This window comes from Notamacropus eugenii, chromosome 4 (genome assembly GCF_028372415.1).
Source record: "Notamacropus eugenii isolate mMacEug1 chromosome 4, mMacEug1.pri_v2, whole genome shotgun sequence".
Classification (NCBI taxonomy): Eukaryota; Metazoa; Chordata; class Mammalia; order Diprotodontia; family Macropodidae; genus Notamacropus; species Notamacropus eugenii.
This window is the reverse complement of record NC_092875.1, coordinates 1,727,038-1,741,706: the sequence shown is the minus strand read 5'-3', so window position 1 is coordinate 1,741,706 and position 14,669 is coordinate 1,727,038. Positions and strand designations below refer to the sequence as shown.

At 58.4% G+C, this 14,669-nt stretch overlaps 1 protein-coding gene across 4 annotated transcripts; it reads right to left on the bottom strand.

Annotated features, from left to right (window-relative positions):
- Nucleotides 1-1,487: 1,487 nt before the first annotated feature.
- UPB1 (beta-ureidopropionase 1) lies at nucleotides 1,488-13,070 on the bottom strand. Of its 4 annotated transcripts, none has more exons than XM_072606743.1 (10): nucleotides 12,868-13,070; nucleotides 10,523-10,694; nucleotides 9,732-9,819; nucleotides 9,050-9,144; nucleotides 8,279-8,395; nucleotides 5,829-5,998; nucleotides 4,034-4,115; nucleotides 2,817-2,859; nucleotides 2,475-2,656; nucleotides 1,488-1,886 (listed from the first exon to the last, which is right to left on the bottom strand). In XM_072606743.1, exons 1-10 carry the CDS (start codon nucleotides 12,969-12,971, stop codon nucleotides 1,803-1,805), a joined length of 1,137 nt encoding a protein of 378 aa, XP_072462844.1. In that variant the 5' UTR covers nucleotides 12,972-13,070; the 3' UTR covers nucleotides 1,488-1,802. The 4 variants fall into 4 exon arrangements, with proteins under 4 accessions (XP_072462844.1, XP_072462842.1, XP_072462845.1 ...); XM_072606741.1 differs by having other exon boundaries at nucleotides 8,279-8,440; nucleotides 12,868-13,069; XM_072606744.1 differs by having other exon boundaries at nucleotides 5,829-5,953; nucleotides 8,279-8,440; nucleotides 12,868-13,069.
- Between the last annotated feature and the right edge of the window lie 1,599 nt (nucleotides 13,071-14,669).

Here is a 14,669-nt window from a genome sequence, read left to right as displayed (position 1 = left end):
TGCTCCCTCATTGGAGACCTTTGGACAGAGCCTGGATGGCCACACATCCTAAAGATGCTCCAGGGCAGGGTCACCCATGGCTGCTCACTCTGCTCGGCATGGTGCCCCTAATCATGATCTCATCCAGCCTTCACCTCACCATCTCCTGCAGGAACAGTGGGGTCATCTGTCAGATGCTTAGCTAATTTCCACAGGAGCTGTGCCTCTAGCCTGCCTGTCACCCAGGTCACTCCCATCATTGCTTCATTTTCTAAGGGATCACTAACCATCCTTCAGAGAAATGATACAGGAGGACCTCTCAGGAATAGAAGTGTTCTGGCCTAGAAAGTGTGGAACCTGTTCCCACCGGGGAAGCTGGAATGCTCCTTGCTCCCCATGGCCACTTTCAGAATCCTGCCACCCTCCCACGATACCCTCTGCTCCTCAAGTGTATGACTCAATCCAGATCCTGGTGGGTCGTCCATCACCTCCAGGACACTCCCCACTCCCCAGCTCCTGTGAAAGCTCCCCAAACGCCTAAACTACTCCACCTCAGCTGCCCATGGAAATGGTCCTGCCCTTGACCTGGCCATCACCCACTGGAGCTCCATTTGGCCTTGCTCATGAATTCTGAAGGTCCTTTCTCAGTCCTAATCTCTACCATTCATCATCGTGACTTCCAGGCCCTTGGTCCTCACTGGAGCCATCTCCCCTGCAGTGGCTTCGCTCTCCTCCCCTCCCTGGTGACCCCTGGGTGTCCCAGTGCACCTCAGTGCTCAGTCCCTGGTCCCCCCTTGCCTGTTGTGCCAGCTAACCCTCATCCTTGGGTCCCTTTTTGCCACCTTCTCATCTACACACAGGATCTTGAAGGATGATGGAGAAAAGCTCACCTGTAAACTTGTTACTTGACCTCAGGCCCTCACTGCTGCGTGCTCTATCCCCTCCCCAGAGGCTCCAAACCCCTTCCTCCCTCCTCAAACCTCCCTGCCCCTCCTCCCACTCTCTCAGCAGAGACCTTTGCCTCCTATTTTACAGAAAAATGACCTTCGCTGCAAGCCCCCTCCCTGCTTCTTCACTCACACCTTCTCCCTGCTCTCCTCCCCCATCTCCTGTGACAAGGAGGCCTTACTCCTGACCAAGGCCAAGCTGTCATGACTGGTTTGAGATTTGTAAAAGGTCCCCACCCCCACCCCAGGTAGTTGGCCTGGGTTTGCCAGCTCAGTGCTGGGAGGGGCAATAGCCTCCTTAGGGGCCAGCCAGGCCCTGCTCTGACCAGGGGTTTCCTGAAGGCCCAGACCCAGCACCTTCTGACCCTCCCAGGCTGGAGCAATCCATCCAGCCCCACTGGGGACCACCCAGGAGACAGAGGCTGAAGGGATTACTGGCCCCATTTTCCAGATGACAAAGCGGCAGCCTGGGAGGTCTGGGTCAGAGGTGAGACTGAAACCCATCCCCTCTTGACTCCAGGCTGGGAACAGTGGCCTACTATGGAGTTTCAGACCCGGCACTTTTGTTTCTGCAGGTGTTTATTAGGCACTTCCTGTATACAATGACTAGGCTCTCCCAGGGCCTTTGCACACAGGCCAGCAGGAGGCCAGAAGCCAGGGGCTTCTGCCTGGGGGTGGGGTGGGGTAGGGTCAGGGGACTTGGCTGTTACCCTCAGCAGAAGGGTAGCCCCCTGGGGTCATGTTGCCAATACTCCCCAGGGGCTTCAGGCAACCTTGGGCTGCCTCAGCTGGTTTGGAAGAGGTGTGGATGGAGGGGCGGAGGGGATAGGGGTAGGGTTCTTTTGTGAAACCAGGAGGCCTGCCCAGCCTCAGTTTCTACTCCTTAATAATGTGGGGTCTGTAATCTGGCTGGGATGCCTTGGCCAACTCCTCGGCGTACATAGCATATCGTCCAGTCATCTGAGGGTTAGGATACAGGCTGGTCTCCCATTGTCCTGGCCCCAGGGAGCCCCCTCCCAGGCGATGGAGCATGGGACCCTCCTCATCCTGAGCTGGGCCTTCCACCCTTTGTCCCTCATCCTCCCTCCCGGGGATGGACCATCTTTGCTCACTGGAGTAGAAGCTTCTCAAGGACAGGGCCAGTCTTAGATTTTTCATGCATCTGTATGACCCAGACCCTGCGTAGCACAAGGCTTGGTACAATGCTCAGCCGTGCCAGCCTGTGGGGTGACCTTGGGCCAGTCACTACCTTCTGACTAGCATCTCCAGCTTCCCATAAACCAGGCTCACTACCTTCCCCCAATTTTGTCCCTCCTCTGCCTCCAGCCTTCCATCCTCCAATTGGCCTCCAAATGGGTTCAGCTCATCGATGGCTCCCTACAAAACCTGCTTGGCCTTCAAGGCTTCCTCATTGTGACCCCATCCCAGCACAGTACTCCCCTGGACAAACTTTGTGGCAGCCTTCACACCTCCCCTCCCCATCCCCACCCAGTCCCAGTCCTCTGCCCTGCCCTCCCACCAGGCAGCCTCCCTGGGGCTGGAGTCCACCTTAAAATTCCAGATGTCACCCATTTGACGGCAGAGGTTGAGATCCACCTCAGCCACCAGTAGCCCATCAGAGGTGCGGGACAGTCCTGGGGTCCGGCGGCCATCCGGGGCGCTCACATAGCTTGAGCCATAGAAATGGCCAAAGTCACGGTGTGCTTCAGAAACAGTGGAAGCAAGGGTACCTGAGGGGGCTGGTCCCAGTGAGGCACAGGGACAGGAAGAGACTCCCCCCACCATGGGCACATGCGCCCCCTCCTGCTCCAGAAGGGCCTGTCCCTCCCCCAATCCCGCTGGGGCCCACCCGATGCCAGGGACACCTGCTGAACCTGCATCAGCCCCTACCTGGCTTTCCGTCCCCAGAAGTGAACTCTCTGGGAAAGTGCTCCTGTGGAGGAGAAGGGCTGAAAGGGGGAGCTGCCCAGCCCTGCCTAGTTCTCAGAGCCCACCACAAGCCTCCCAGGTCTTCAGAGCCCCCTCACAGCTCCCCAGTCCTCACAGTCTCCCCCACAGCCTCCTGGGTCCTCAGAACCCCCAGTCCACAGAGCCCCCAGCTCTCAGAACCCCCCACAACTCCCCAGTCCTCAGAGTCCCCCCACAACCCCTAGAATATGCATAGCCACTCCATGGCTCCCAGTCCCTGTCCATCCCCCTCAGAGCCCTACCCCCACAGCCAGCCCCAGGCTCAGTTACAGGGTCCTCAGAGGTGTCTCTCTCCCCAACCCGTTCAGATCGAGGCATGTCCAATGTGTCACCCCAAACATGAAATGAAATTGTCCGGTTCAGGGCTGGGGAATGGGTGCCCTCAAGGCCACAGGTGGCCCTCTAGGTCCTCGGGTGCGGCCTTTGGACTGAGTCCAAGTTGTAAAGAACAAATCCTTTTATGAAGGAAATTTGTCCTGTGAAGTTTGGATTCAGTCACCAGGCTGTACTTGAGGATCTACAGGCTGAAAGTTCCCCGCCCCAATTCAGTATGACTGGCCCTAGGGGCAGAGGGTCCTTAGAGAAACCTTAACTCTCATGCCCATAGACAAGGAGATCATTCAGGGCTGGCTTGGAGCACTGTGGTGATGGCAAGATCACCACCTCTGGGCCAGCTTGCTCCACAATGGAACAGCTCCCTGTTAGTACAGATCAGGGGCATGAAAGACCCTTGAGCCTGGCGACAGAGGGGAGCCATGGGAGATGTGTGAGCAGGACAGAGGTGGGGAAGGGCCCCCAGAAAACTCCAAAGGGAACCGCCCTCCTACACACAGACAATCCAGCTGGGGATCACACACACCATACCACACACATGCACATCCACCCAGACACACACATTCACACACGCATGTATAGACTTTTATACGGTCGTGCACATGCTCACATATGTACTGTGCATATAACATGTGTACATGTATGCACTGATGCACCAAATTACACACATGTACATACCACACCTGTACACATCCACACACAAGTATACACCACACTTGTACACACACCACACATACACAAATGAAGGCACTCACACAATGTGCCTCCCACAAGCATATACCACCCCCAGGACCACTGCTCCTTACCACACCCACTCGGTTGATGGCGCAGGTGAAGCAGTGGTTGGCGATGGCAGCATTTCTTGCCTCAATGGGCCACAGGCACTCACTGCAGAACATGTGGGAAATGGAGAGGGGAATGGGCCTTCCGTGTGAGCCAGGGCCCCTCCAGCCTGGGGCCTGGAAGACAGGCTGCCCGCCAGCATCGCCCTCCAGCCAGCATTGCCCCCCCAACCAGCAATATCGCCCCCCCCAGCATTGCCCAGCGGGCAGGGCCCATCCCTGAGACTTGTCCCATAGCTCCCACCCCCCCGCTCTCCCTCCCCCCAGATGACCACTTGGTCTCCACCACCTAGGTAGCCAGGCCTCTGCCAGGCCCTGGGGTAAAGGTCAAAGGAAAACCAGCTCCTTCCCGGAGCTCACCGCCAGGCTTCGGGGCAGGGACAGGGGCAATGGGGAGTTGGGCAGGCAGCTGGAGGTGAGGTGGGGGCCCAGTGATGAGGCCGCTCCCACACTTACCCCAAAGGCCTCCAGTCCCCAGGACCTCAGAGGAGAAGAGGAAAAGGTACTCTCCTTGTTGGAAAGACACCAGCCCGGAGGTCTCTCTGTCCCTTCTCCCTTGGTCTTGGCACCCACTGACCCTGCCCTCTGGGGCCCTGGTCCGGCCTCTGGGCCCCCCAGCTCAAGATTGCCCCCAATCAGGCAGGAGACGCCAATCCCCACCCCTCCCCCATCCTGTCTCCCTAGTCTTCTCTGGGCTGGCAGCTGAGCCGCCCCTGTAGGAGGCTGAGTGACAGGTGGAGGCAGGGCTGTCATCTTCTTCCTCGTGACAGTGACAGACAGAGGCTGGCAGGCCTGGCTCCCACCCCCACACTGGAGGGGGCTACAGTGGGCGGCTGGGAACATGGCATCCTCCCTGGAGCCCCGAGTTCACTGCTCTTCTCCACCCTCCCACCCCCCACCCACCCACCAAGGCTGACAAAAGTTTCCAGAAAGAGTTTGACGGAAGTACTCCCCATCCTGCATCCTGGGGTGTTCGGGAGGGGAGCCACCCTCCCTCTTCCCTCTGAGCCATGGAGGACAGGGAAGTGGGGGCCCTTCAGCCTGTGTCCTCACAGCACCCGGGGGAGAAGGCCCAGCCTCAGGTGGTCTTGGGGTTCCAGTGCCCCCAGAAGTGAAAGGGGAAATACAGCACAGGCTCAGCTCTGGTCCCCATCCAGCCCCACCCTGCTCCACTCTTGGCCGGGAGTCAGCTCAGCATGAATATGATGCTCAGGGAAGGGAAGCTGTAGGCTCTGGAGCCTTCCCAAGTCTCTGTGGTGGAGGTGGTGACTGGCCCACTGGTTGACCAGTGTTTATGTCCATATACATAGGCATCCATCTGTGTGTGACACATCCATGTGTGGCCCATCCACTTCACTGTGAGTGACCCATCCATCTATCCACGTGTAACCCATCCACATCTCCACATGTGACCCATCCACATCTCCATGTGTGACCCATTCATCCATATGTGATCCACCCATGTCTCCGTGTGAGACCCAGCCATGTCTCCACATGTGACCCATCCATCTATCAGTGTGAGTCATCCACATCTCCATGTGTGACCCATCTACCTCTGTGTGCAACCCATCCATGTCTCCATGTGTGACTCAGCCATGTCTCCATGTATCATGCATCCATCTTCTTTCCAAGGGTGGCTATAGGCACAGCCCCTCCCCACAGGCCCCATTCACAGACAACCCAGCCTCCTTGTCATTCTCTTCTGCCTGCAGTAGGCACTGAGGCCAGAGACTCAGCACTGCCCAGGGTCGCTCCCTACCTGAGCTCCCCAATGGTGGCTGAGGGGTTAAAGATGATCTCGGCCCCATTCAGGCTGTACATGAGCCAGTTGAGGGGGTGATGGCGGCCATAGCAGATGTTCACAGCAATCCGCCCAAAGGGTGTCTGGAATACAGGATGACCCAAAGTGCTTTCCATGTAGTAGGTGGCCTGAGGAAAAGAGGGCACCCTCGGTGAGACCAGATGCCCAGGACCTTCTCTTCTCTTCCCTCACCCCCGCCCAAGAAATGCTGGCCATCTGCAGCCTGTTGTCACTGCTCCCCAAGTCTGGACCTCAGAGCTGCACCCCATTTCTCCTCAGTGCTGTCTGCTGGTTACCTCCTCCAGATACTCACAGCCACAATCACACCCCCTCCCTCCTTAACCTTCACCTCTCTTCTGGCTGCTTCCACCACCGCCAGCATCTCCCCAGCCCTTAAAAAAAAATACCTCCTCTGGCCCAAGAATCCCCACAAGTTGTCATTCGCTGTCTCCCTTGGACATGCTGTCTACACTGGTTACCTCCACTCCTCAGCCTTCTACAGTCTGGATTGTGATCTTATGTGGACCTACGCTCCAGAGGCAGCAGTGATCTCTGATTGACTGATCAGGCCTCCCTCTTCCTATTCTCTCTTACTGTCTCCTGGGCAGACTGAGTTTTCCTCTGGCTCTCCTCCTCCCTCTCTGACCAATCCTCCTTCTCCTCTGGCTCCCTGGCTGGACCACGCCCTCCCACCATGAGCATCCCCCAGGCTCTGTGCTGGGCCCTCTGTCATCTCCCAAGTCTGCCTCTCCTGCCCCGACCTCTCCGCTGACCTCTGGTCTCCTATCTCCAGCTGCCTCTCAGACATCTCTGACCTGAACCCAAGGTGTCTCAAACACAACTAATTCCCTTTCTCCTTAGACCATCTCCCCTTCCCACCTTCCCTATTCCTGTCAAGCCCCACCCCATCCTCCCAGGGCCTCAGGCTCCTCACTCTCTCACCCCCCAGATCCAATATGGCGCCATAGCCTGTCAGTCACCTGTCGCCTCTCTCCAATATGCCCCCTTTTCCGATGTGCCCCCTCAAGCTCCCATCACTTCACCCCTGGACTAAGGCAATAGCTGCTGGGGAGGAGGGTTGCCTGCCTCAGTCTCCCCCCTCCAATTCTTCCTGTATTCAGACACCAAAGTGATCTCCCTAAGTCCACATCACCCCGCTATGCAATAAACTCCAGTGACTCCCTCTCACTTCCAGGATCAAATACAAAATCCTCTTTGGCACTCAACCCCCTCCCACCTCTCCAGTCTTCTTACCCTTCACCCCCCCCACTCCCACCCCATGGACTCTAATCTAGCTACCGTGGCCTCCCCTGCCAGCCTCCCCTCCTAGCCTCCCCTCCATCTCTGCTCCAGGCATTCTCTCAGGCTGTGCCCCTGGTCTGGACAGCTCTGCCTCCTCTGCTCTGACCACCGACCTCCCCAGCTCTCTCTTGCCCTCCCTCCACCCCCACCCACCCATTCCCAGCATTGAAATATTTTGTATCTACATGCACTGGGGATTGATACGTTTCCTCTAGCAGACCAGAAGGTCTCTGTGTTGGCAGCACCTGCCACAAGATGTAGGTCCTGGAAAAAGGCTCGTTGACTATTTGATTGGTTTCTAGGCTAAGTTTTCCCATGTGGGTGGGTGAGTGTGTCTCCCCTCCCCGCACAGATGCAGTCTGGGGACCCTGCTCCCCAGAGGCCCAGCTCCCAGGCCTGCCTGAGCGCATGGTCTGCTGGTAGAGCTGCTCTCCTCACTCTCCCCCAGGCCACCAGCTGCGGCAGTGGGGAGGACAGGGCAGGGGTGGGGGACCCCTGGAAAGGGACTCAGTCATCTCTCCTGGTGAGCCCTTGGGGAAGGAGGCTAAGCACATCCTTGCACTTTAGGCCAATAGGACCAGCCTGCGCTCTGGCCAAGAGCCACAGGAGCCACTCAGTCCTCAGCATTAATTGTGGTGTTCATGGCTAGGGCTTGCCAGTCAGTCAGCCAGCCAGTCAGTAAACATTCAGTAAGAGCCTATAACCTTAGATATGTCTGAGGCCAAAGAGAAGCTGTAACTTGTTCAACGTCCCAGAGCTGGTCTGGTGAGAAGGTTCCTTCCCCTTTTCTACCCTCAACTGGAGACCTGAGGTAGGAGAGACCTCAGAGGACCAGGCTGGAGGGGGCAGGTGAGGGGCAGCAGAGGCCCCAGGGGGCCAGGTGGGGATGGGGAGGGCAGGTGGAGGGCAGCAGAGAACTTTGGGGGCAAGGCTAGGGGGCAGGTGGGGAGGGCAGCTCCACTTTGGGGTTGGAAGAGCCCAGAGTCCAAAGGCAGGGGACTGCCCAGGCACCAAGGACACTGAGGCCCAGAGGAGGGCTTCCCTGTGGCCCACTCCTGAGGTCTAGGGCCCCCCCTGGGGTGAAGCGGCCCAGGTCCAGGGCTCACCTCATTGAAGTCCCCCACCCGGGGGATGTGGTTCTTTCGAGTCTTGCCCAACACGGCCCCAGAGTTGGAAATGACCACGGCAGTGTTCCACAGGACATCCCCATGGGCCTCATCCCGCTCCAAGATGGGAGACACAATCACCATGTTGTAGGTCTTTGCCAGCTGCAAGAGCAAGTCAGCCCCTAGAGGATCCCACCCAAATGGGTTTGACTTGAGAGGGGCACGTCGCTAGGGGGCGCTGCCATGCACGGTGTCTGGAAGGTCTGGTAGCTACAGAAGACCCCAGAGGGAGAGGTATCCCCCAGACTTCTCTTCCTTTCCCGGGTCCTTGGCTCCTGCTCCCCCAGGAGTGGCCCCCTGACACAGCCAGACCCTGGACATCAGTTGGACCCTGGACCTCAGTTGGACCCCCAAGTAAACCCTGAAGCCCCTGGCCATGACCCTTGCGTCATTCGTGTGTGTGAGTGTGAGTTTGTGTGAGTGTGTGTATGTGTGTGTATGTGGCCTCTAGGTGGCAGTGTGTGTGTGTGCGTGTCCTCACTGGGTGTGTGTGAGTGTGTGATTGTGTGTATGTGAGCATGTGAGTGTGTAAGAGTGTGTGTGTGTGTGTCCTCCTGGGGGGCAGGCACTGGGGGGGGGGGGCTTCCTTCCCATCTCCTCCAGGGAGTCACTGCTTAGGGAAGGAGCATGGTCATCATCTTCCCCTGGCGGTGTCTGGGCCTGCTGTGGGCTGGTCAGGATGGAGAGCCTGGCATGAGGCCCACTTCCTACCTTCTGACAGAGCCTGGTGGTGGGACCGTCCTCTGCAGACTCCGCAAACTCTGTCCAGGGCAGCTTCTCTCTTGTGCAGAAAGCGAAGGGCATGGCTGGAAAGAGAAGGGACAGTGCCCTTCCTGGAGTCCGGGAGGTGGGCCTTGGGCTGTGGATAGCCCTCTGCCTCTGGGCAGAATTCGAATCCGGATCCGTGCCTGCCAGGCCTCCTCCTTCCTCGGTCCCCAGGGCCCCGGCTGGGCTGGTTTGTCTAACCCTGGGGCCCCCGAGGCAAGTGCCCAGGGAGGGAGGGTGGGAGGCGCTAGTATGACCCAGAGGTTGAGTTGGAATTCAGGTCTTCCTGACCCAGACCCCCTAGTGGCCTCACGAGGAACTAGCCCTTCCTGCCTCCATGCCCCGCGGCGCCCCCTGGTGGCCCCTTCCTGCCCCGGCCCCGCGCTCTGTGCCCCTCCGCGGCGTCTGTTCAGTGCCTGCTGCCCGCCGGCCCGGGGAGTTGAGGACGGGCTTCCTCCGGGAGCAGCCAGGTGCCCCTGGCAGAGAATGCCTGGCCCTATCCGCAGGCAGAGGGCCTTGGAGGAAGGAGACCACCCTGAACCTCAGTTTTCTGCTCTGGGGAAAGGGCGGGCTGAGGAGGACGGCGGGAGGGGGTGGCCGGGCCGGGAAGACCTCGGCCGCTACTCACTCCAGGCCTCCTGGAAGCAGACCACGTTCACCCCGCACTGGGCGGCCACTTCCAGGATCTCCGCGATGCGTCCGTGCAGGGCGCGCACCTGGGGGAGGCCGATCACATGCATGGAAGTGTCTGAGCTGGGCGAGCGCCCCGCCCCCCCGGCCTCCCCCATCCCCCTGGGGCGCCTCCCCTCCTCCCTTCTGTGACCGGCCTCGCGGGCCCTTTGGGCCAGCCTCCTTCCCCGTCTTTTGAGGGTGTCCCATCCCTCCCCAAGCTGCCCGGGGAGGGAGGGGATGGAGAGACTGAGGCAGGGAGAGCTGGAGCTGCCATCAGCCCAGGACCCTGGGGAGGGAGGGTGGCCCACGGGGGCCTGAGCTATAAGACTGAGGAGCCCACAGCGGGGGACCTGGTGTACAAAGACACTAGACATGGGAAAGATGGTCCGGGTGTAGACCGCAGGCCCAAGGGGTGGCCGGTGGGGAAGGTAGCTCCTGGTGTAGACAGGGTGGGCAGGGAGGTGGCTTGAAGTGTTTGGTTTACATGTTGGAAATTAGCCCACTCCAAGTCAGAGCTTGGTTGTTTGGACCTAACAGTGTATCTGTGTACATGTGGAGAAGTCGGTAGTGAAACATGTACCAGCCCGGCCGTCATGGGTGGAGGCAGCCTCTACCGGTGACATTGCCTCCAGCTGTGCTAACAGGATTTCTTTTGGGCAACACATAGCATAGGGCTCTGTGTAGGCACGTGCTCTTCCCCGCCCACCCAGTTATGCCCTTTGGCTGAGCTCAGGCACTGCCAATTACCTGCTCAGACACCGGGGCATCTGGAGGAAGTCGGATCTGGTTCTGCACAAGCCCCACGCGGACCAGCCGGGATGGCCTCAGCTGCTCCACAGAGGCTTCGAAGGTAAAGGCCAGCAGCTCAAAGTCCCGCTGGGAGGCTGCCACCAGGGCACTGTCAGGCAGGTCAAGCTTCCTGAGGAGCAGAGGGAGGACCTCAGTCTACCTGTCTACAGCTGCCCCTGCTCCAATGCACATGCCACACCTGGTGACCAGCCTCCCCTCCTGTCCACAAGAAACAAGGAGGCAAAAGGTAGGAAAGCAGGGAGGCCAGAGGAGTAACTGCGTGCTGCTGGGTACCCTGCCCCACCACAGTGCTCAAGTGGACCAGAGAGCTTCCTGGCCTGGGGGCTGGCCAGCATAAGCAGCCTTGGGGTGGCCCCCCAGGTCCTACCTCCCCAGGCCCACCCCCTTCCACTCACCACCCACCCCATTGTGGCTCCCTCCCAAAATAGGTTGGCAGCCAGGTGACCCAGCAGAGCACCAGGGCTGGAAGGCCCAAGCGCAAACTGGGTCTTAGAGGCTTGACCGGTGTATGACCCAGGCAAATCGTGTAGTTTCTGTTTGCCTCCATTTCCTCATCTGTAAAATGGGGACTTCACTGTGACCAGGGTTGTCAAGAGGATGAAATGAGGTAACATTTAAAAAGTGCCTGCACACAGCAGGGCTCTGAATAAATGTGGCAGGTTTTTTTTTTTACTGGGATTGTCTGTCATGGTGGAGTAGAGCCCTTCTTGAACCCAACCAGCCCCCAGTGCCCCATGAGCACTGGCACAGCCTGGGCTCTGCTGTGCAGATGCCCTGCTACTAATTGTTACTTTCCCAGGGACTCTCATCTCCCATGCCCACACCTTTGCCCCACTCCTCCAATGATCTGGCTCCTCCCCTGGGCCTCCTGGTATCCCCAGCCCCCTCGAAGGCTCAGCCCAAATACCGCCTCCCATAGGGAGCCTTTGCCCCCCAAAGGTGTCGTCCCTTTACCCTCCCTCTCCCCCTACTCTCTTCTTTCCTCTCCCATTACTTTGTATTTTCTGTTTTTCCTCCCCCCCAAGATCCCATGAAAGCTCTGAGGGTAGGGCCTGTTCCTTGGTGGTCTGGCTGGGGGACTGGCCCAGGGCTGCCTGGGTACACACAATAGAAGGGCATTCCCTTGGACTGAATGGAGCTGAAGGTGCCTCTAGCCCTGGCCTCGGTTTCCTCTGCTGAGAAAGCCTGGCTCAGTCCTGGGCTGCAGGGCTGGGAGGCAGGAGTCACAGTCTCACATACACCCTGAGTCCCCCAGACCCCAGAAACAAGTCAACCTTCTCACAGTCCTGCCCACGAGGTGCCTGCTGGAGGCAGCCTGGTGTCCAGCACCTCTGGCCTCGGCCCCACCAGGACAGACTTGTCTGGCCCTCTATTCTCAGCCCTGGGCCCTTCCATTTGGGAATGCCCCAGAGGAGCTGGAGAAGGTCTCCAGTGAGGCAGCCAGGCTAGGGAAGGGCTAGAAAGCTGGGACAGAGGAGACCCAGGTCAGGGAATTGGGGGACAGGGTGGTCCTGAAGAAGGGACTGCTGGGGCAGGAGAGATGTCATGCATTGGCATGGCTGTAGAACACAGAGCCCTCTGTGGAGGAGAAGCCGGAGCTTGGTGGGAGGACGGAGGGGAGGGTACTGAGGCCCCAGGCAGTGCCCAGGGCCCCAGCCTGGGGCCTGCTTTGGAAAAAGCTTCAAGACTCAGGTGTCCAGCAGATGCTCAAAAGCAGCTGTGGGGTCCCACGTGTGCGTGTCCTTGAGCGCATGTTCATGCATGTGTGTATATGTACCCATGTGTCCCAGTATGCAGACTATTCCCCACAGACACACACGCACACACACGTTCATATCTGTGAGAAGGCCTTGCTGAACAGTGGGAGGGGAAGTCCAAGGCTCTGGGTTCATATCCTAACTCCTGCACTCAGTGCTCAAGGGACCTTGGGTGTGTCCCTTCTCTCACAGCTGCCTCAGTGGCCTGGACCCCAAGAGCTCCCAGGTCAAGCCAGCGTTCACTCTGGCACCTCCACATCGGTCCACACATTCATCTACACTCACACACTCATTCACGCAGATCCATACATTCACATTCACACACACTCATCCATATTCACATATACGCACACTCCTATTTACACATATACACACATCCACACACTCACCTGCACTCAGACACACACACACACACATTTGTCCACACCTTCACACACACTGACACATCCATTCATACATATGCACACATTCACACTCACACACCTTCTCACACCTGCACATACACACTCATTTTTCTTCACACACCTGGTCTCTTTCCCAAACAGGATCCGCTGCACATTCCTGAGGTCAGCCAGGGGCAGATTCTTCTCCAGGGTCTGCTCCAGTGATGAAAACTCAGGGCTGGCCATGGCTACCAGATACCGTCTGGGCAGAGAGGTGGCAGGCAGACTGGCCACTCTGCTGGAGCTCCCTGGACCTTGGCCTGAGCTCTGCCTCACCCCCCAACCTGGCCTGTCAGAGCCTCCCAGGCCTAGTGACCACCCCCAGGCAGTCCCACCCCCTGGCCCATGCGCCCTGGAAGCCTCCTTGTGCCAGCAGGCCAAGGTCACCTCCAACAAGAAGGCCAAAAGGAGGCCAACCTCGGGGGGGGGGCGGTTCACACAGCCCCCAAATCCCCAGGCACAGCTTCAGAAAATGAGAAGAGATAGTTGAGACCTTCCTAGTCCTGGCTCAGGGAGGCTTCACAACCCAAAACATGAGGATAGTGATCACACTTGTACAAACCAACTCAATGCAGCTAGAATAAAAAGGGAAACTGAAGATTGGGAAGAAAAAACATTTGCCACAAAAATCCCCAAAATAGGCGTGAAACCCAAGGAATCCACACAAACTTCATTAGGCCTGCCGAGGGTCATTCCCCACCCAGAGATGGTCAAGGGAGAAAGAAGAAGGCAATGACTAAAAACCAGATGAAGATAGAGTCTGGGGCACCTGTTCCCCGTGGGAGGCCACCCAGAGGGCCCCCCAAGCGGCCCCTCTTCTGTAGCATCCTGTCCCAGTGCAACCCCAAGGCAAGGATGGACTTAGGCTCAGCTACTGGGGCTGTAGGAGGCTGGAGAGGGGGAGGGGTGGGAGAGAGGCCACACAACTTCCTGGCCCCATTCTCAGCTGCATTCCTCCCCAGCAGCCAAACAACTTATCTCTCCTCTAGAAGACTCCTGGGAAGGAGAGTGGTGGGAGCCCAGGGACTGAGAGAGTCCCATCAGCACTGGGTGGGGCAACAGCCAAAGAGTTGTTTCATTTGGCCCAAATAGGCCAGCAAGGACCTCCCTTCACAGAGCTGGAAGGGGAGGAAAGGGGAGCAAAGAGCCAGAAAAGGGGGTGTATGTTGGGTTTGAGATGCCTCTAGGAGAGGCCCAGGCACATCCAGGACCCAAGCATGGCCTAGGGAGAGAGGTCAGAGCCCAGAGCAAAGCCCCTAGTTGCCCTAGCCCTCACCTGCCTTCTCTGAGATGCTCACCAGCGTCACCAGAGAGAAGGCTGATGCCCTCAGACAGCTGAGCTGTTAAGATGAAGGTTGGCAGGTGCATCATGAGGGTGGGGGTGAGGCTCCTTTCTAGCCCACAGAGTTGAGGACACTGACCCTCCGAGCTCCTACTTGCCCCCTGAGCCTGGGAGTGGGGACCCTTCTGAGTAAGTGACCTGGCTGGCCAGGCATGGCCACCACTGCCAGGGAATGAGTGGAGGGAAGGAAAGACTGTCCAGTGTCCTGCAGTGGAAGAGTGGACCAGGGGACAGACTGGAGCTGGGATGGAGGGAAGGGGCAGCCCAAGAGGGTGAGTGAGAGAGCCTGGGGGCCTGAAGAGCTGCTCAATGACCAGGAAACACAAAGTTCAGTCTCACATCCACCTGTAGCTAACATGCGGCATCAGCCAACCTCCCTTGGAGACTTCCAGGATGGGGCCCCCACCTCCCACTCTGCGGGAGATTCCCCTGCCACCACCCCCCCATTGACCTCTCTCTGGCTTCCACCTCCCTGCAGCTCCTGGTACTGTCCTCAGGGCCAAACAGAACCGGACTGATCCCTTGGCTAGACACCGGCCTAT

Coding starts and splice junctions, on each gene's coding strand:
- UPB1 (XM_072606741.1), bottom strand. CDS start 12,971: ATGGCCAGCCCTGAGTTTTCATCACTGGAGCAGACCCTGGAGAAGAAT. Junction 10,695..12,867: donor CTGTTTGGGAAAGAGACCAG/GTGTGTGAAGAA, acceptor TCTGCTCCTCAG/GAAGCTTGACCTGCCTGACA. Junction 9,145..9,731: donor CTGCTTCCAGGAGGCCTGGA/GTGAGTAGCGGC, acceptor TTCTCTTTCCAG/CCATGCCCTTCGCTTTCTGC.